This window comes from Macrotis lagotis, chromosome 8, assembly GCF_037893015.1.
Source record: "Macrotis lagotis isolate mMagLag1 chromosome 8, bilby.v1.9.chrom.fasta, whole genome shotgun sequence".
Taxonomy (NCBI): domain Eukaryota; kingdom Metazoa; phylum Chordata; class Mammalia; order Peramelemorphia; family Peramelidae; genus Macrotis; species Macrotis lagotis.
The window spans coordinates 141,908,426-141,930,409 of NC_133665.1; the positions used below are offsets into that span (position 1 = coordinate 141,908,426).

The following is a 21,984-nucleotide window of genomic DNA, read 5'->3' on the forward strand; positions in this document are numbered from 1 at the left end:
CTATCTGCTACCACCTCTCTCCATTATATTACCTGGGGTCCTTGGATAGATCTCTGAGCTTGCATGGGAAGAAAAATTATATCTTTATTTTCACTAATTGAATTTTAATATTTCCTTTCATTATTAAAATGCTTTCTGAGAAGAGGTCTAAGGCTTCACTAGTTAGTTAAAGAGAGTCCATAATACTAAAAAGGTTATGAACTCTGAGATTAGATGAATTCTAAGGTTTTTCCCACTCTGTGCATGATAGATTCAAACATTTTATGGTGTATCATTCTCAGTTCTAAAGGACCTTCCTTCCTTCCTTCCTTCCTTCCTTCCTTCCTTCCTTCCTTCCTTCTCTCTCTCTCTCTCCCATTCTTTCTTCCTTTTTTTGTGTGTTCTTGTTTAAAATGACTAATTTTGGAAATGTTTTATATGATTGAACATGTATAATTTATATCAGATTGCTATCTCAGGGGGGCAGTGGAGAGAGGGAAGAATAGTTTGAAATTTTTTAAAAAAAGGTTAAAATCATTTTAACATAATGAGCAAAACATTAAACATTTCTTTAAAAAAAGATGTTGTGGAGGTATTTGTGCTTTGTGTCAGACTTAGGTTAGATGACAACTAAAGTCCCTTCCAGCTCTTAGGTTCTATGATTCTACCATGTAATTAGCTGGTCTTCCTTGAGTCATGTTTCTTGGGGAACAGTGTAATGATATAGGGCGGAAAGGATGTTTAGTCCAGCCCACTAGATGAAAACATTTGTCTCATGAAGTTGTTATTGATGATTTTTGTCCTGGAACCCTATGTGTCTGAGTTTGAGGCACCATTGTGTAGTGAAAAGGATGTTTGATTTCTGAGATTTTGGAGACCGTGTCCTGGGTTTGAACTTGACAGCAAGTAAATCACTTCATCTATGAAAATCTCAGATGCCCTCTGAAGGGGTGGTCTAGATGACCTTGATGATCCCTCTCATCTCTTTGAAACCATGACATTCTGGTTTTCTAGAGGGAAATGACTAGATTTTTCTTCCTCCCAGAGTGCTGAGGACCAGACTAGCTAGAACTAGAGATTAACACCAATGTCTTTTCTTTCTCTTTTCCTTCCTTCCTTCCTTCTTTCTTTCCTTCCTTCCTTCCTTCCTTCCTTCCTTCCTTCCTTCCTTCCTTCCTTCCTTCCTTCTTTCCTTCCTTCCTTCCTTTCTGTTTTTTTACAAGGCGATGGGATTAAGGCCCAAGGTCACATAGCTAAGTAATAATTAAGTATCTGAGACCAGATTTGAACTTAGGTCCTCCTGACTCCAGGGTTGGTACTCTACTACTCCTACTCTGTGCTGTGCAACCTAGCTGCCCATGTAATGCCTTTTTTATTTTATTTTTTATTTTTTCAAGACAATGGGTTAAGTGACTTGCCCAAGGTCACACAGCTAGGTAATTATTAAGTGTCTGAGGTCAAATTTGAACTCAGGTCCTCTTGATTCCAAGGCTGACTCATGTGATGCCTTTTCAAGTGAGTTTCTCTTCAATCAAATCTGATCCCAGGGTTTACCAGGAAAACCTGGGAATTAGGACATGGTACCTGACCTGAAGCTGCAACATCAGCAATTGGTCTCTTGGTCACATTTGCCATAAAACCCACGATGGAGAAGATGACAAAACCAGCAAACATGCTGGTGCAGGAATTGATACAGCAAACAATGATGGAGTCTCTGAAAGAAAAAGAACAAAGAGAGTCAGAGGGAGATGGCAGTGATGATGGGGAGAAAGAGAGGAAACAATCAAGTGAAGAACAAGGTCATAGAAAACAAGGAGATAGAAGGGTCATGGATGATGACATTGAGGGGATGGTATCAGAAAGGGATTGTAAGATAAGCAGCAGAAGAGTTTGGGAATATTAAAAAGGTTAGTCAAAAGAAAGAGAGGTAGTAAGAGAATGGAATCAGAAAAGAGTTAGAAAAAGAAGACAGGGATCGAGGTGGGAATGGGACAGAGGGAGGTGACAGATGGAGGATGAAGTCAAAGAAGGGGGAATACAGAAAGCATATGGAATTATTTAGGGGTTGAGGCAAAGAAGTGAAATATAGGGGGAATGGAATTGGAGAAGTCTGAGGGAAAGTAAGAGCTAGAAAGAAGCAGCGGAAATGATTACAGATAGGCAAAAAGATCAAAAAGAAGATGTAACCAAAGGAGAGAAAGAGAGGGGGGATGCTGAAGATAGGGAGAAATCAAAGAGGGAGACTGGGGGATGAGAGGTGGAAAGAGAAAGAGAAAGAGGAAGAGAGAGAGAGAGAGAGAGAGAGAGAGAGAGAGAGAGAGAGAGAGAGAGAGAGAGAGAGAGAGGAAATTGAGTAGAAGAGGAAAAAGAGGGGGGAAAGGAAAAGGAAAAGAGAGGAGGTGGAGAGGAAGGAGAAGAAGAGGGAGGAGGAGAAGGAGTAGGAGTAGTAGGAGGAGGTAGAACAGGAGGAGGAGGATAAGAGAGAAGAGAAGAGAAGCACAGTGGGAAAAGTGGGAGAATGAGGACAGAGAGAAATTAGTGAAAGGAGACTGTATGAGAGAGAAAGGCGAAGGGTTCTTCCTACCTATAGACATTGTTGTGGAATGGGTTATAACTCCCCAAAGCAATGAGGGATCCAAGACCCAGACCGTAGGAGAAGAAGATCTGAGTTGCTGCATCCAGCCACACCTATTGAGCAGATGAAAATCCTGTGAGCATTGACATGGACTTGTCTGGCAGTGCCAACCTTATGACTAGCCTTCGCCAATCTGGGTCCCAGGAGTCCTACATGCAGGATAGGAAGGCACCTGATCTGGGATGAGGGGGTCCAGGGGGCTCACCTCTGAGTCAGACAGTTTGCCAAAGTTGGGAGTGATGTAGAAAAGGATGCCCTCTCTGGCTCCAGGCAGTGTCACTCCACGGAAGAACAGAATGATGAGCATGATGTATGGGTATGTGGCAGAGAAGTAGACTACCTAATAGGAGGAAATAGCGTGTCAGCCAAGACTCACCCAACACTACTCTGCAACATGGATTCTTCCACTTAGTGTTGTGAGTATCCTCAATTCTCTGTCTTTCTCACAAACAGACCCATATTATTAGCTTACCTGCTTCCTCAGTCCATGCTGTTCCCCTGACCTGCCAAGCCTTTTTCTTTATTCTTCACCTAGATTAATTCTACCTACATCCTTGTCATTCAGCAGACCTTGCCTCAAGTGTTACTGGGCTAGGACATAAAGCAGAACATTAGAACCTGTCTATAATCTATGCTTCCAGTCTACATTGGAGGCAGAAGGATGTAGAAAGAGCAAGGGAATTGGGTTAATGGATTTGGGTTGAGTAGAATCTCAATTCTGTTATTTAGTACATGAGACAAGTCAGTGAATAATTATGAGCCTTAGTTACTTACTTAAGTTCTATGATCCCATGAACTGTGTGTAGCACTAATAATCTGATTGCAATTAATTGTTCACTAGTCATGAAACAGAGCAGGGCTGTCCAAAATGTGGCCCACAGGCCACATGCTGCCTGAAGTATGACTTTATACAACCCCCTGTGGGTTCATTAAATGCTTTAGTAAACAAAGCCAACCTACCACTGAGCTCTCACTAAAATGGCAAATCAAAATACATTGTCTACTGTTTCAATATAAACTTCTAAAAATAAGGTTGGACAGCCCTGAGTTAGAGTATAAACTACTTGAAGGCAGGGGAATCATATTTTTCTTTACTAATTCTTAGACCATTGTAGCCCTCAGTCAATGTTTATATTGGCTGACTAAGGGATTGACTCAATGGCATCATTCCTAGCTAGGCCAGATTTCAACATCATCCATGGGTTAGTTGTAATGGTGCCTTCTCTCTTTGGGAAATGAAGGGTAGACCCTTCATGGGAGGATAGGATATATAATACAATAATAAAAAAGAGCAATTACTCCAGATGTAGAGGGTCTGGGTTTTAATTTTGCCTCCAATACTTTCTATATATGTGATCTCAGGTTAGTCATTTCATCTGTAAAATTAAGGGATTGGCCTCCTTCGGTCTCTCCTTCGGTCACAGGACAAAAAAGGTATCTCACAGACAGACACTAGTTGGCAACAGGTCTTTTTTTCCTTGAAGCTTTTTATCTTCCTCTTCCTCTCTCTTGGCAAATCAGGGATGTGCCAGAGAGGTGGCCCCTCATTTTAGCCATCACTGAAAAGAGTAAAAACCAACAGGGGCAATGAGGAAGTTGGCCTTGTCAGAGTTAATCTGATTCTGTAGCAGAAACCATCATGAAATTAGGCCATCTTCTCATCTAGTAGCTTAATTAGACTTGTAACTCCCACCATCCTGGGAGAATGAAGCTTTTTATTAGCTTTGGTGAGATCGGAGAACAGAATTCATTAAGGCCGGCCTGAACTCATTAGTCCATCACTGTACTGAACATTTTTTTTTCACTATGTAGGAAGCTCATGAGTGGATGCACTTATGGGTCAGGCCCCCACCTTCTTGTAGATTTTCCTCTTAGGGGAAAGAATCTATAACCTTTCACTTGGATGGATGAGCATACCAAGGCCATTTTGGAATTGGAGGGTCTGATTTAGGGAAGTGACCTGAATCCTGATTCATTCACTTGGTCAGCTTCCTCTCCCTCTATTACTGAACTACATGCCCATAAAGGGGTAGGTTTGTCCAATGGTTCACTCACCATTTTCAATGAGTTTAGTATACATTTGTTCCCCCACTCAGCATCTATTTAGGGTTTGGGTTATTTATTTATATTTTTAATGGAAGACATGCTTTTCCTTTAGATCCTTCTTGGATATGGGGCTTCTGAAACAGGCAAGGAGAACTGGCTTGAGTATGTCAATGAATAATCATGGAGTACTTGATGGTTCTTTATTTCCCGATCTGCAGCTATTTCCCTGTTTGATAAAAATGATCCTTCCCACTTCAGCCTCTTCATAGAAGGGTTCTGGGGTGGGATGGGGGAGTATCCAGGACATATAATAGAACAAAAAGGAGGATAAAGTTAGAAAGAGTTGAATGATAATCAGAAGATGTGGGGTTTAGACCCAGTTCTGTTCCTAATTCACTCACTATATGACCTTGGACAAGTCACTTCCCCTTTGGTTGGGGGCGGGGTTTTACAGTTTCCCCAAATGTGGCAGGTTGGGCCAAATTATATCTAAGGTTTCTTTCAGTTCTAAGATTCCAAGGCTTCACTGGAAACTGTGATGTTTCCTAGTTTTGAAGACTTAAAACTGGCAGGGCCCTAAGAGATCATAGGATCATAATTAGAGATAGAAGGACCCTCGGAGGTTATTCAGTTCAACTTCTTTCAAGGTTAAATGATTTTTACCCAAACATCAGAGGTAGTATTTGAAATCACATTCTCTGAAACCTGACTCAGGGAACTTTCCATTATACCATATTGGGGCAGGGAGGGAGATGACAAAATTATATCTAAGATTTAGATTTAGAACTGGAAATGACCTTAGAGGCCATTTATTTTATTTTATTTTTAAAGGATTTCATTTATTTTGAGTTTTACAATTTCTCCCCAATCTTACTTCCCTCCCCCCACCCCTCCACAGAAGGCAATTTGTCAGTCTTTACATTGTTTTCATGGTATACATTGATCCAAATTCCTTAAGGAAGAAACTTAAAATATAAGAGATAGCAAGATCAGATAATAAGATATCAGTTTTTTCTAAATTAAATGTAATAGTCCTTGGTCTTTATTCAAACTCCATAGTTCTTTCTCTGGATACCTATGATATTCTCCATCACAGATAGCCACAAATTGTCCCTGATTATTGCACTGACAGAATGAGCAAGCCCATCAAGTTTGACCATTGCCCCCATGTTGCTGTTAATATGTACAGTGTTTTTCTGGTTCTGCTCATCTCACTCAGCATCAGTTCATGCAAATCCCTCCAGGCTTCCCTGAATTCCCATCGTCCCTGGTTTCTAATAGAACAAAAGTGTTCCATGACATACATATACCACCATTTGCTAAGCCATTCCCCAATTGAAGGACATTTACTTGATTTCCAATTCTTTGCCACCACAAACAGGGCTGCTATGAATATTTTTGTACAAGTGATGTTTTTATCCTTTTTCATCATCTCTTCAGGGTATAGACTCAGTAGTGGTATTGCTGGATCAAAGGATATGCAAGGTTGGATGAGTTCACAGCTCCACCAACAATGTAATAGTGTCCCAGATTTCCCCAAACCCTTCCAACAATGATCATTATCCTTTCTGGTCATATTGGTCAGTCTGAGGAGCTGTGAGGTGGTACCTCAGAGAAGCTTTAATTTTCAGGTCTCTAAGTTATGATTTAGAGCAATTTTTCATATGACTATGAATTGCTTTGATCTCCTCATCTGTAAATTGCCTTTGCATATTCTTTGACCATTTGTCAATTGGGGAATGGCTTTTTTTAAAAAAAAATATGAATCAGTTCTCTGTATATCTTAGAAATGAGTCCTTTATCAGAAAAATTAATTGTAAAGATTGTTTCCCAGTTTACTACATTTCTTTTGATCTTGGTTACAGTGGTTTTGTCTGAGAAAAGCTTTTTAATTTAATGTAATTGAAATCATCTAGTTTGTTTTTAGTGAAGTTCTCCATCTCTTCCTTAGTCATAAACTGCTTCCATTTCCATATATCTGACAGGTAAACTAGTCCTTGATATTCTAGTTTGCTTATAGTATTGTTTTTTTATGTCTAAATCCTGTATCCATTTGGGTCTTATCTTGCTATAGAGTGTGAGGTGTTGTTCTAATCTAAGTTTCTTCCATACTAACTTCCAATTTTTCCCAGAAGTTTTTATCAAAGAGAGGGTTTTTATCCCAATAGCTGGACTCTTTGGGTTTATCAAACAGCAGATTACTACAATCATTTCCTGCTATTGCACCTAGTCTGTTCTACTGGTCCACCACTCTATTTCTTAGCCAATACCAGACAGTTTTGACGACTGATGCTTTATAATTAATTTTAGATAAGGTAGGGCTAAACCACCTTATTTTGCACTTTTTTCCATTCTGGAAATTCTTGACTTTTTATTTCTCCATATGACTTTACTCACAACTTTTTCTAACTTATTAAAGTAATTTTTTGGAATTTTGATTGGTAGGGCACTAAACAGGTGGTTTAGTTTTGGTAGAATTGTCATTTTTATTATATTAGCTCTACCTATCCATGAGCAGTTGATATTTGCCGAGTTATTTAAATCTGATTTAATTTGTGTGAGAAGTGTTTTATAATTGTTTTCAAAAAGATTCTGAGTCTGTCTTGGCAAATAGACTCCCAGTATTTTATATTGTCTGAGGTTACTTTAAATGGGATTTCTCTTTCTAGCTCTTCTTGCTGTATTTTGCTAGTCATATATAGAAAAGTTGAGGATTTATGAGGGTTTATTTTATATCCTGCAAGTCTGCTAAAATTGTTAATTGTTTCCAGTAGTTTTTTGGCTGATTTCTTGGGATTCTCTAGGTATACCATCACATCTGCAAAGAGGGAGAGTTTTGTCTCTTCCTTCCCAATTCTAATTCTTTCGATTATATTTCTTCTCTAATTGCTGAAGCTAACATTTCTAATATGATATTGAATAGTAGTGGTGATAATTGATATCCCCTGATCATATTGGGAATGAGGCTATTTAATTTAACTCCCTCATTTTACAGATTAGGAACTGAGGCAAAAAGATGTTCCATGATTTACTTAGGATCCTACAAATCATAAATGTTTGAGACAGGAATTGAAACTGAATTGTTTCATAGTTTCACTGATTTGGATGTAGAAAGATGCTTAGTAATAATCTATTCCAATGGAGAGCAGAGACATTAAGCGTTTTGCTGCAGTAGCAATTTCCAGAGTTTGGATTTAAAACCACATCCTCTGAGTGTCAGCTAAGTGGTGCAGTGAATAGAGTACCAGTACTAGAGGTGGGAGGACCTGAGTTAATTTGTCTTCAGATACTTTCTAGTTATATTACCCTAGGCAAGTCACATAACCCTGATTCACTTTAAAAAATACAAAAAATAAAAAATAAAATCACTTTCTCTGGCCCCAAAGCTCTGCTCCATTGTTTCTCAAAAGTACCTGAATAAATCCTTAGGTTCCTAGATAGCTGTACTGTGATTGGCTAGCCCATGTTGGAAGGATCCATTCGGAGAGAGGTTCAAGAAAGCAACACATTTCTTAGAGAAATATGTCAGTTTGAGAAGAATTGCAGTCCATGGAAGAATGTTCTATATTTTAGTAAAATGAGTAGGACCCCACTGATAAAAAAAAAGCTAACTGATAAAGTTAGTTTTCTGTTTCTGTCTTTTGACTTTGGGGGCACCCATCATCTGAGAATCTTAGACTTAAAAAGGACGCAAGGTCCTCTAGTCTAACTTACAACCCAATGTGGGAACCAACAAAGCCCATGAGTGATACTTTCTTCCATTTAGAGCAAATACAGCTTACCTTTCCAGTCCAGCCAACACCTTTCCAGATACAAAAATACACCAAGATCCAGGCGATGGCCAGGGTGATAGCAAGTGGCCATCGGATCTGTCCTGGCTTCTCCAATCCATCTGTCATCTGATGCATGTTTCGCCTTGGGGAAGGGTGGGGGACAAGAAAGAAACATCTCTATTAAAATTGACTGGAGCCCCTATGACAGAAGGGAGAAGAACAGGAGTTGGAAGTGGGGAAGAGGGAAATGAGGAGAGGAGGTTAGAATTAGGAAAGAATAAGATGGAGGAGAGAGTTGGAATTGGAGATTAGAGGATCAAAGGATCAAAGGATAAGATGGTAAGGATAGAGGATAAGAAAGACACTACTGTATTAATTCTATCTATTTGACTATTCTTTCTCAATCTTCTTTGATGGATCACAATCCAGCTCTTCTCCTCTTACTTTCCTTAACCTGCTTTTCTTCTCTATCTTCATATTCTCATGAGACCTTCCCTGATAAACCCCAACTGCTAATCAATTCTGCACTACTCCCATCCCTCCAACTGTGGTGCCTGACATGTCTTTTATATATACTTATATATAGACACAATGTCTCCATTATTATAATTTTAGCTATTTGAGGGTCAAGTTCTATTTAAATGTTTAGTTTTTATATCTTTAATGCGAAGCACAGAGCCTGGAACACAAATAGTTGCATGCTTGATTGGTTGACTGGATGTTTCCTCAGCTCCCATGGCTTTGATGATCATCTTTTTGCAGATGACTCTGGGATCTACGCATCCAATCTCAATGTCTCCTAAATTCTCATCCCTTCTCACCAACTGTCTGTTGGACATCTCTAAATGGAGGTCCTTTAGGTATTTCAAACTCAATTTATCCCAAACAGAAATCATTATCTTCAATCCATCTTCTCCAAATGCTGTAATTTTGTTTTGAGGGAAACATCATCCTTGTAATCAATTAGGTTAGCAACCTTAAAGTCATTTTTGACTTCTTAATATCTCATGTTCAATGAGTTGTCTTTTCAACTTAGTTCTTCCTTCAGAATATATCTTGCATCTATTTCCTTGACAACCATCCTAGTGAGGTCCTTATGACCTCTTAACTAGACTGCAGAAATAACTTGAATTTGACTTTTGCTTCTTAGTTCTACTGTCTCCCACAGTCTAATCCCACATTTTGTTGTTGTTGTTGCAAACATTGTTTCAGTTGTATCTAATTTGTGATCTCATTTGAGTTTTTCTTGGCAAAGAAACTGGCTTTGCCATTTCCCTTTCCAGTTCATTTCACAAGGATAAGGCAAACAAGAATTAGTGACTTACCCAGGAAGCATCTGAGATCAGCTTCCAACATAATTTTTCTAAAACACAAGTCTGACCTTATCAACGTCCTGCCCAACAACCTTCAGAGATTTCCCATTACCACTATTACTATATTTACCATAAGGTAAGAAGTCCTCAGATTCGCATTTGGAGCCTTTCATAATTATTTCATGTTACACCCCTTTACCCAATTTCTGTTCCATTTCAATGGACTGACTTGTCATTCCCATTTCCTTCCTCCAGACCTTTACATAGTTTCCCCCCAAGATGGTGATGGACAAGTTCTGACAGATCTTTCCAAGAAGGGATTATACTTTCTTCTTACCTCTAACTCTTAGATACCTTGGCTTACTTCAAGCTACTCTTTGTATGCTATATCCTACTGTAAGTCTTTCCTGATATTCCTGGTATATCATCAGTGTTTTCTCTCCTTCCTCAAATACATATCTGTTTATTTGATTTAGCCTCTGCCCCCCCCAAGCAAATGTAAGGTTTTTGAGGACAGATATAGGTTTTGTTTTGCCTTTTTATCCTCAGTGCCCTTGCATACAGTAGGTACTTAGTAAATTTTGTAGGATGGAATGTAGAGATTTAGTGTATTAGGAAGAGCACTAGATTTGAAGTCAGAGGATCTGCATTCAAAACCCAACTGTCTATGTGACCTAAGACAGGTCTCTGGACTTCAGTTTTCTCAACTGTAAAATGAACATGTCAGATATCATAGTCTCAAGGATCCTGTCTAGCTTTAAACCTGCTAGCCCATGGTCTACAATCTTTTCCAACTCTCAGATTCTGAGGTACAATCCATTGATTTGAGGAGAGATGGGAAGCTCCAGACTTACTCCCAGAATTCCACCACAGCACTGGTCATGTTGGTGGTGTTTGCAATGCTGTAGTTGGAGAAGCAGCGGTCCGTGTTCCAGTAATTTCCACAGTGTCTCCAGGGAAGCGTCTATGGAGATACAATCAGTCCAGGGACTCAGTAGGAACCACATGGAGAAAGAATCAGGCAAAATGGAGGGAAGCTGGGGAAGCCCACTCTCACACTCTGCTCCTTTAGGTCAAGGCTGAGGTTTGGGGGGGAGGATGAACTTTTCTACTGGTCAGATTCTTGCCTGGACCCCAGCCTTGATGAAGTTAATGCTTAAGGAGACAATGAAGTACCTTTGGGAAAGAGAGCTGGCCAAGATCACGTTCCATCATGATTTGGCTTTGGCATGGGAGATAGATTATCTCCCCCAAAAGTGACTTCAGATACCTTCTAGTTATATGACCCTAGGCAAGTCACTTAACCCTGGTTGCCTCCAAAAAATGCAAAAAAAGAAAAAAATAAAATCCCTGCCCCAGATGGCATGCCATGGGGGTTTTGTAGCTCTTTTACTTTCTGAGATGATTTCTGCCTCAACTGTTCTTCAGCAGGACTTGGGTATAGGTCCCTTTAGAAGAAGGGAACTCCACAGTTCTGAGTGGCTGTTCTTTAGAGTCATTTATAGTTTGAATGACCCCAGAATACAATGGAGGATGCAAAGGTGATGCTATCAAGGGTTGTGTGTGTGTGTGTGTGTGTGTGTGTGTGAGAGAGAGAGACAGAGAGAGGGGAGAGAGAGACAGACAGACAGACAGACAGACAAAGACAGACAGAGACAGAGAGACAGAGAAGGAGAGACAGAGACAGGGACAGAGACAGATGGGGAGAGAGATAGAGAGAGATGAAAGAGATCAACAGAGATAGGGATGGAGATAGAGATAGAGACAACAGAGACCAAAAGACAGAGAGGAGAGAGAGAAAGAGAAGGATCTTTGGAAGGTCTGAAGGAATCTCAAGGAACTGATGGGGGTGATGGCAGGATTGAGAATCCTTCATTCTCTGATTCTTATTTGATGAGTTGCCCCTACCCATAGAAGTGGAGGGAAATATCCTAGGGGTAAGACTAATGTTATATATAGGCAGGGTAGATAGTTGCCTTGTCCTATATGGATATATTTTACCTTCACTTTTTGTTTTTATTTTTTTATACCAGAACCATTTGTGGATGGAGCACACAGAGAGGAATTTTTTTTTATCAGTACAGATTAGTACCTTCTTAGGGATTTAGGTGTTACCATTACCTGAGGCATTGAAAACTTAAAAGCTTTGGCTTATATATGTCAGAGACAGAAGGGGAACCTAGGTCCTTCCTTACCAAAAGACCAGTTCTCTAACCATTACTGCCCCATTCGACTGGTTTAGAACTCCATCATTTAGAACTAAATTTGGGGGAATGGGGACTGGTGGTGGGAGTCTAGATCCTATGAGGTTTCACTTTTAAATGAAAGTAATCTCAGGGAAGGTGAGCAAATTCAACTAATTTACTTCAAAATAGGAAAGAAATGTTGAACCCTATTCCCTCCAGAGAGGAGGAACTGGGGACTGTTTTTTACATTTATATATTTAACCCAATATTCATTTTTCACTTGGCACCTAAGAAAGATATCAGATTACTTTCCATTTGTCCTACAGATATCTTATAGTCACTGAGTTATTTGCATGTTTGACTCCTCCTTAGAATGTAAGTTTCTTGAGGGCAAGGACCCCTTTTCTTTGTAACTCCAACCTTGTTTGACCCTGGGCCCCTCAGCAAGAACTTAACAGATACTGATTGAAGCTTGAACCTGAAGAAAACCTATGAGAAGACACCTCTCCCTGACTTTTTTGGTGGAAGTGAGGGCTCCCCAGTATGGAATATTTTTGTATTGTTAGATTTTTTTCAGTGTATTGAATGGTCTCATTTTCCCCCTCTTATACCTCTCTTTCTTTGAAAAGCAATTTTATACACAGGATTGTTTTTTGAAAGGGATTGGGGGGAAATTAAGGTGATATGAAAACAAAGTATGGTAATAAAATATATTTTAAAAATTAGTGCTCATTGACTGACTAGGAGAGCAATTTATATGAAACAACTTTTATAGAGAAAAAACTGAAATATGTGAATGTGTGTGTGTGTGTGTGATTGTGAGTGTGTGTTTGTGTTTGAGTGTGTGTGTGTGTGTGTATGTGTGATTGTATGTGTATGTGCATGTATTGTTGGGAGTCTGAAGAGAAATTGAGTCAACTTAGGTTTTTATTATTATTATTTTTTTTATGGTTGGGACACCTAAGGGCTCCAGCCCATCCATCTAGGAGCTGTTTCCTGAAGCACAGAGACAGCACAGGAATGGAGAGAGAGGATACTTACTGTGGTGAATGAATTATACAGGTAGTAGATGGCCCAAGAGATGATGACAATGTAGTAAATATTGAGCCAAAAGGATAACACAGCAGCAGCCAAACCTACACCTGGGAGAGGAAGAAGAGTCCGCATGAAGGTCTGGCCACAAGGGCAGCATTAGTAGCCACATAAGAATTTCTCTAGCAAGCAGGATGTGCAGGCTACTTACTATGGAGGTTGCAAAGACATGTAGCATATGTAGGACAGGGTTCCTTTCTTTAAAGACTTTACAATTCACTTGGAGAGACAGAATTTAAGTCTTATCTAGAGCCCTAAACCACTGCTCTACATGCAATTGGTGCTTAGTAAGTATTTGTGGAAAGAGTAACATACATAGAGAGCAGGTGCTTGTGGTGTAATGGCCAACCTTGGAGTCAAGAGGACAGGAGTTCAAATCCAGCCTCAGACACACTTAACTCTTACTAGCTGAGTGACTTTGAGCAAGTCACTGCACCCTGATTGCCTCACATGTAAGACCATCTCTGGTTGTCCTGATCCTTATCTAGTCACTGGACCCAGATGCCTGGAGGAGAAAGTGATGCTGGTGACATAACATAGTCCCTTGCCCCCACTCAAATTCAATTCATGTGCTTCTCTCTGATTTCATGGTCTTCTTTGAAAATGAAGGACAACCATTATAATAGAATGTTAGCTCAGGAAGATTACTCAGAGAGCAGTTGAATCTGCTCCTTTTATAACTGAGGAAACTTAGGTTCATGGAAGTAGAGTTACCTTGTTCAAGGTCATACAATCAGCTGGTCGACTTATAGAGCAATGGATGTTTTTACCACCCCACTGACTCTCCAAGTAAGCCTGAGGCCTCCAAACAAGGCCACCTGGTCACCCCAAGGGTCTGAGAGTGGAGCTTAAGGCACATCCTCTTCAATGATCATAAAGTTTCCTCTTTCCCTCAACTTACCCTTGAACATTGGAGCAAGCTTCCAAACCCCGAGGCCTCCAATTGATGTGTACTGGCCCAGGGAACACTCCAGAAGGAAGAGAGGGACTCCAGCAAAGATGAGAGTTAGGAAGTAAGGGATCAAAAATGCTCCTGTAGGGAAGAAAGAAGAAAGGCAATAGGCACCAAGGCTCTAGGAAGGCCACTGACTGGGCAGGACACAGCCATAAGCCCAGTAGTAAAGTGGAAAAATCAAAGGAAGCCCTAAGGCAGGGGAGGGGGAAAAGACTTAATGGAGAGGGAGAACTTTCTGCAGTCTTTCAAGGCTTCATGATTTCTTCCCTGTGGATGTGTCCTTCACTGAACAGATGGTCTTTGTGAGTTGTTATGGCCAAAACTTTAACCCTCCACCCCCTTCTGTGGCTAGTCTTCTTGTGATGAGTTGTTCTGAATTTGGCTAGCCTGGCTTTTGGAATATCATTACTGGGTCCATACATAAAGCCTTAATATTTGGTAAGCTCTGTGGAGCTTGCAACCTATAGGTATAGCTGTAGAAAACCTAGATAGGATAATTTCTAGATCATGAGACCCCAGATTAAGATTTTAGTAAGAATAGTGAAAAATATTTAAGAAATAAAACAATGGCATTTAATGATCCTAGATGCATCATAACCCAATATGTATATGTATGTATATGTGTTTGTGTGTGTGTGTATATGTGAATGTCATGGGTCTCTGAATGTAAAGGAAAGTCTAAGCACCCTTTTCGGAATCATCTTTACATAAAATTAAATGCAGAAGATTACAAAGAAGTTGGATTATTTTGAGGTGTAATTATAAACAAATAAATAAATAAATTTAGAAGTCAGGTTCATAGACCCCCCAGGTTAAAAACACCCCCATTCTAGCTTAATTATCTCAGTTTTAGAGATAAGGAAACTGAGGTGAAGAGAATGAAGTGGAAGTTAAACTGGGAAAATTGGGATTTGAACTAAGGTCATTTACCTTCAAAACTGGAATTCTTTCTAGCACACTATTTCAATTGGCTATTTGATGACTATCTGGTCTAAAAAGAATAAGGCAGGAAATTGGGTATTTCTTATAGATTTCTACTGAAGGTCACACAGTGGACAAGCTGGGGCTAGAACCTAGACTTTTCTTTTAAATGCATACCAGTTTCATGTCTCCTTCTCCCCTCTCCCCCACCCCTTTCTTTCTCTTTCAGGACCTTTGATGAAAATGGTTGAACTGTCTACTGTCCTCTTCTCCCCAATCTCAGGGAGTTTGAGATAGATCACAATCACATACCACCACCATTCTTTCCACAGAGATAAGGAAAGCGCCAAACGTTCCCCAATCCTATAGCGTAGCCCACACAGGACATGAGGAAGTCAAATCGGCCTTTCCAGGTGTCCCGATCAGGAAGGTCTGTTGACTTCTTCTTTTGTACTTTCACCACCAACGTCTTGGGCTTGTCATTGGTGATGGAGGCCTCACTGACCTCAGTGGAAATCTGCCCATCTGCAATCTTGGTCCCATTGGTTGCCATGTCTCTGGGTTTGGATGGGGAGGCCCTGGCAGATGGACGGGAGATATCAGCCCCAGTCCACGTGGACAGCAGTTTTGCAATCTTCAATTGTCCGACTAAGGAGTTAAAAGTTTGCTGGGATCAATACAGGAGAGGGAATGATGAGAAAGGTCAGAGTGTGAGGATCCTGGAAACAGGTCTCAGTTCCTAGAAAATGCAAATTTGTGATTTAGTGGAGTTGTCATTCTATATCTCTTCCTTCCTGAATTCTTTTCCTATGGGAGATGTAAGAAAAAGGATTGTTCTTCAAAGCTTACATGGGATATATATATGTGTGTGTATATATATATATATATATATATATATATATATATATGTATATATAATTTGAGATGATTTTCAGCCCCCAAACAGAATTAACTTGTTGACCATGGATTAACTCAAGAAATTTGACTCCTCTTTCTCTGATATTCAACATATCTTTACTTTTTTATTTTTTTATAAAATAAAGTTTTTATTTATTTTGAATTTTATAATTTTCCTCCTAATCTTGCTTCCCTCCTCCCACTCCCCACAGAAGTCAGTCTATTAGTTTTTACATTTCAACTTGTCTTTATATAGGATAACTCTCAAGGGCAAATCACTTGAAGCTTTACAAAACACTTTGCTGTAACACATTCCTGTGAGATAGATAATACTCTGATCTTGTTCCCATTTTACAGATGAGAAAGCTGAGATATTAAAAAGCTTGTTCATGGTCATACACCTAGGAAGTCTAAGCAACTATGTCTCCTAACACCTGAGTCCACAAATCTTTCTGCTTCACTAAATTATATGCAAATTTTATGTATTAATGCATTAAAAGGGATATCAGTAGCATAATAATAATAATAACAAAACTATAATAATAATAGCTACTGGTTTATACTGCACTTGTAGGTTTGCAAAGTATCATGAATATACTAAAGAATATCACACATGTTCCATAAATACTTCTTGATTTGCCTGACCTCATATGATATGCACAAAATGAGTTGGAGAGAAGTTACATGATCTGCCTGCAGATCCATAGCTCTTAAGTTCTTGGCAGGATCTGAATGCAAGTCCTCCTGATTCTTAAGCCCAACATGCTATCTACTATACCACCCACTTTGTTGCCTGAACAGATATTCAAAGCAGCAGCTGCAATCTGTTTGGGTGTTTGACTAAGGTTTGTATTATATTATGTTATGTTATATTATAATTATATTATATTATGACTTCATTTTCCTCCATCTTGAGCTTATATCAGCTAAGAGAATGGGAAAGACAACCCATGAACCTAACTGGGAGTCTAAATAAGACATCTGTGAAACGTTTTATAAACCTTAAAATGCTAGCTAAATATTACTGTTATCACTGCTATTTACTTAGGGATATATTTTTGCTTGTAGATCAAAAGATAGACTAGATGACTTCTAAATATCACAGATTTGAACTGGGAAGACTTTGGAAGACCTAGTTCAACTTCTTTGTTTTATAGTTGGGGGAGGCAGAGGTCAAATGACCTGCTCAACACGGTGCAATAGTAAGAGGCTGAGCAGGGATTTGAACCAAGACCCTCTGACTTTAAAATCTACATCCTCTTCCTGCTCCCTCCCATAGGCTGCCCCATTTATCTCTCTTCTTACCTGGAATATTTGTGTTGTCAGCTGGCCTAGGTGAGGTTCCATCCACATGTACTGCCAATATCACTGTAGAGGGAGGAGAGACAGTTTGTGAGCAGAAGGAAGGGTGGGATGCCAGTGCTATGGTGGGGTGAAGATCTGCTAGCCCTTACCAGGGATAAGGATGCACCCAGCTGATGTCCCTGACAATGGGGGCAGTGGTGACATCCATGCAGCATGGAGCCAGACCTGCAGGGAGCTGGAGACATGCAACGTGCCAGTGTTGACTGTCCTTGGGCTGAGCACAGGTGGGTAAGTCAAGGTGAAGATGGGAAAAAGATGTTCCATAATTTTATCAGAAGAAAAGACAAATGATCTGAGAAGTTCTTAACTTCTCAAGGGTCTCAGCAAGAGTTGTTGAATTGTAACATGTATTTTTCAAATTTTTTCTCAACATTTTTTTCAACATCTAAACTTATGGAACCCGCACAGCAAATTGTGAACTCCAAAGCCATCACTTCAGAAAAGATCCAGGATTCAAACCCATCCCAGTCCAGCCAAAGCACCATGAGCTCTCTGCCTGATGCTTCCCTTCCCGAGATGCCCCCTAGCTTAGCATTGCCAAATTACCCAGTAGCCGGAGTACCGTGACTGACCGTGAGGTTGACTTCCCTGTCTTCAAGGTGCATAACCCCCTCCCTGCTCCCACATGCGCAAATTACTATGTGAGATGGGTCCCACAATCCCCAGTTACCTAATGTTATAGTCTCTTCCTAGAAGTTGAAGAGAGTTGGATGAGCATGTAGGACTTCTGTTTGGAAAGCATTAGCATTCTGTCTCTTGGTTCTTATCCTCAAAGATGACCTTGTCCATTTTCAGCCTTTACTATGTTTTAGTCTGGTCTCAGGACCCAGAAAAATATCTTCTATGGTGGTCCATGAGCCTGACTCAGTCATGGCAAGGAAAGACTCCTCCCCTCAAAAAACTCAACCCAATTGATACTTGCTTCCTATGATGGGTGAGAACCACAGGATCCAAGAGGCCCATCTGGTCATAAGAGTTAGAGTTAGGAAAGATCTTAGATGTCCAGTCCCTTTATTTTAAACTTTTATTGATGCCTCTTGTCTTTTCCACCATAATCATTTCCTAACATAAATATCCATTTTGAAACAGAAAAAATGTTAAGAAAAGAACTTGGCAATAAAGGAATCATATTTGTTAGTATATGAACCATTCTACTCCTACAACCCAATATTTCTGTATGCAGAGGAGGATCTTTCATCATTGTTCTTCTTAATCTGAGTTTAGTTGTCTTTTAATGTTGTTTTCACTTGTGTTACTGCAGTCATTGTGTATATTCTCCTGGTTCTCCTTACTTCATGCTGTATCAGTTCATACAAATCTTCTGTTATTTTTCCAGAACTTCCATCTCAATAATTTCTTATTGCATTATAGTATTCCATTGCATTCATATACTACAGTTTGTTTAATCTTGCAGTAACTAATGGGCACCCATTTTTCTTCCCTATTTTTTTTGCTGTGACAAGAAATGTTGCCATGAATATTTTGCTATACTCAATCTGATTCAGTTTATTAAAAAGTTAGGATAAGTCATTTAACTCTGTTTGGCTTAATTTCCTCATCTGTAAATGAATAAGAGAAGAAAATGGCAGACTATTCCACCATCTTTGTTAAGAAACCCCAACGGGGTCATGAAGAATTAGACATGATTGAAATGAATGAAAACAGCAAAAAATGGACAAAACATTGTGCTAATTACTGAGGATACAAATAAGAAAAAGACAATCCTTTTCCTCAAAGAACTTACAATCTAATGGGGGAAGATTATACAAGAGGAAACGGGTATCCTGTGCAGAGGTATCTTGTTCCTTGGAGATGAAACCAAGCAGAACAAATAAAAAATGAAGTATGTTGAAAGTCCAAGTTATGCATCTATAAAGAAAGCATTGAGAAGGCTTAATATTCCACTCTCCAGCTCATCAATCAGAAGGGAAAGGAGACTTGGGGAAGTGGTATCAAAGCTTGAGTTAACAAAATGATGATGAGATTAGAAGTGATGAATTTATATCTTGAAAGGGGAATCTTATTCCTTGGAGTTGAAAACAGGCAGAGCTGCAGAGGGAGAGTGGAGTAAATGCTTTCCCTCTGTCTTTGGCTTCATTAAGTTATATATAGCCACTAGGATCAGAGGGTCAAAGGATGTATATAGATTAGTCATTTTATTTGCAATACCCCAAATTGTTTTATATGAGAGCTGGACTAAATAATAACTCTATTAACTAATATACTTCCTCCATCCCTTCCATCTTCTATTATGTTTGTTAGCTTGATGGGCAAGAGTTTAAAAAGCATTTCTATTATTAGTGATCTGAAACATTTTTCATATGATTGTTGATTATTTGAATTTCTTCTTTTGAAAACTGGTCATATCCTTTGATAATTTATATGTTGCAACCTCCTTACTTTATGGACAAGGAAAGTGAGTCCCAAAGAGAGAATGTGACTTGTTTAAGGTCTTATAGATAGTAAAGATTGTCTAAGATTCTAGAAGAAAAGAATTTTTTGGGTTTTCAATGGGTCTCCAAGGGCTTTTTCATGATACAAACACAATTTTATCACCCCCCAAAAGAGAAGATCTGAGAGCAAAATATCACAGGCACAGATGGGAATTGTAGTAGGTTGTCTTTATCATATTCCAGGAGAAATTTCCTTGAAGTCTCTAAATGATTAAGCAAATGCCTGGCACAATAGTGGTGATTTTGGTTCATTTGCTATGCCTTACTAAAATAATAATCTCATTTATTCCCATAAACATGCTAAGAAATGGTATAAAGTATTGATCATACATACTGATGATTCCTTTCAAAAATGTTTATGTTTAGTGGACATTAGGATGATACTGTAGCATTTTGGAGGACAGCCACCCTTATAGTACTCAACCTTCAACTGATAATTAAGGACAATTGAGGGAGACTTGGGATACAAGAAAGCACCCAAGTTAACATAGAATAGATTAGATTGACAGGGTTAGGCATGTTTTGGCTAACTGAAAATTAGCATAATGAATTAAAATATTAAAAAATATATTTTGTAGGATCATAGTTGAATTTTGTAACATGTGAATTATTTATAATTTGTGAATTTTGCATGATCAAAACTGATTTATAGCTGAAAGGGACCTTTGAAGTCCTCTCACCCAATATTTCATTTTACTTCCAAAGAAGCTCAGGTTTATAAAGGTTGTGACTTGTCAAAATTAGGTAGGTAGTAAGTGACCTCACTAGAATCAGATCCCAGATCTTATAGGTACAACTCCAATGTCTTTTATAGCATGTGACAGAGAGAATCTCTAATGGATGTCACACAATGACATTTCTTTGTTTGTTTAAAGGATGTAGGATTGTTTAGACTGGAGGAGAGCAGACTTGGGGATAGTTGCCTTGAAGACTTTGAAGATATCTCTGGAAGACAAATGAGACTTTTGCTTAGCTCCAGAAGGTCGAATCATGATGATGATAATAATAATAATGAGAATAATAATGAGTTGACTATATATATGAGTTAACATTAATATAGGACTTATATGTATCAGGCATTGTGTTAAGAGATGTTTTTCTTTTCTTATTTGTATTCTTAGAACGTAGCACAATACCTAATAGATAGTAGGGGCTTGACAAATTAAATTGGATGAAAACTTCAGAGTTAAATTTAGGTTCACTAAAAGGAAAAATTGATACCAATTAGAGCTGTTAAAAACTGAACAGGTTGTTCTTTCTTATTAAAGGGAAGGTTGGATGGCACTTTTTACTATGATTCTTGTTCAAGTACTGATTTAACTAGAGAGTCTTTGGGTCTCCTTCCAGCTCTGAAATTCTATGATTTTTTTTTATTTACATAGAATTTAGGCTTTTTTTTCCTTTGAAGTTGAATTCTCCTTGAAGCATACTTGACCAAAACTAAGTCTTTTTTGTAAATTATTTTTCCCAATTATATATAAAGATAATTTTGTAACTATATAACATGATGACATAAAGGAAAGTATCCTAAACTTTACTCTCAGATTCTACAAATTACTATTAGCATGTCTTGATTTAGTTGTCTTTTTTTTTACACACAAAGAAACTGAATGCACCAATGTTGAACTTGTGACTTCCCAGAAAATGAATTCTGACTTGGGAGAAGCAGCCTAGTAGCAAATTGTTTTGTCCCCTTCACTAAAGATTTGCTCTAATATCTTTCTTGGGGCCCATTCAATCTGTTAACTCTTCAGCATTCTCTCTGATTTCTGCTTCAGGAACACCACCAGCTGCTTCAAATCCCATGATGACTTAAATTTGTTGCTAATGGGAAGAAGGACCATTGAGGTTGGTGAATTCTGAAGAATTCTTTGACTCTAAAGTCTTCATATAACTTTTATTTGAAGAAACTCTATCTATAAGCTTAACATTGAGTGCTAAATTTAGAATCTTAAAATATTAGATCTGGAAGAAACTCCATTGGTCATTTGACTGAATCCCTTTAAGTTTACAGATGAAGCAAACAGAGGTTAAGTGAATCACCTTGGGTCACATAACTAGTCTGAGGATGAATTTAAATTCAGGTCTTCCTGACTCCAGACCTGGGGCTCAATCTACTGAGCCACTTTGCTGCTAGGATTCAGATTTTGGTTCTGCTATTCACTACTTGTATGACTTCATGAAAATCATTGGACCTCAGTTTCCTCATTTGTAAAATGAAACAGTCAGATAACTAAGGTCTCTAGCAACACTAAAATCTATGAGTTTTTAAATATTGTGGTGAGATTAAGAATCTTGAAGGCTTTGGGCACAGTGCATGAATTTTCAGATGATTTCTTTTTGTAATTCCTTTCATATTCTGAATGATG

General features: G+C 38.8%; 1 protein-coding gene across 1 annotated transcript in view; it reads right to left on the reverse strand.

Moving 5' to 3' along the window:
* Window positions 1-17,231, reverse strand: part of SLC6A1 (solute carrier family 6 member 1) — a 29,325-nt gene extending 12,094 nt beyond the window's left edge. Inside the window, exons 1-9 of the mRNA XM_074196069.1 lie at window positions 17,103-17,231; window positions 15,213-15,639; window positions 13,926-14,057; window positions 12,974-13,074; window positions 10,601-10,710; window positions 8,443-8,575; window positions 2,820-2,954; window positions 2,564-2,667; window positions 1,569-1,693 (exon numbers count right to left, since the gene is read on the reverse strand). Coding sequence (XP_074052170.1) covers window positions 1,569-1,693; window positions 2,564-2,667; window positions 2,820-2,954; window positions 8,443-8,575; window positions 10,601-10,710; window positions 12,974-13,074; window positions 13,926-14,057; window positions 15,213-15,453 — 1,081 coding nt within the window. The 5' untranslated portion in view covers window positions 15,454-15,639; window positions 17,103-17,231. The remainder of the gene's footprint in view (window positions 1-1,568; window positions 1,694-2,563; window positions 2,668-2,819; window positions 2,955-8,442; window positions 8,576-10,600; window positions 10,711-12,973; window positions 13,075-13,925; window positions 14,058-15,212; window positions 15,640-17,102) is intronic.
* Window positions 17,232-21,984: the final 4,753 nt, after the last annotated feature.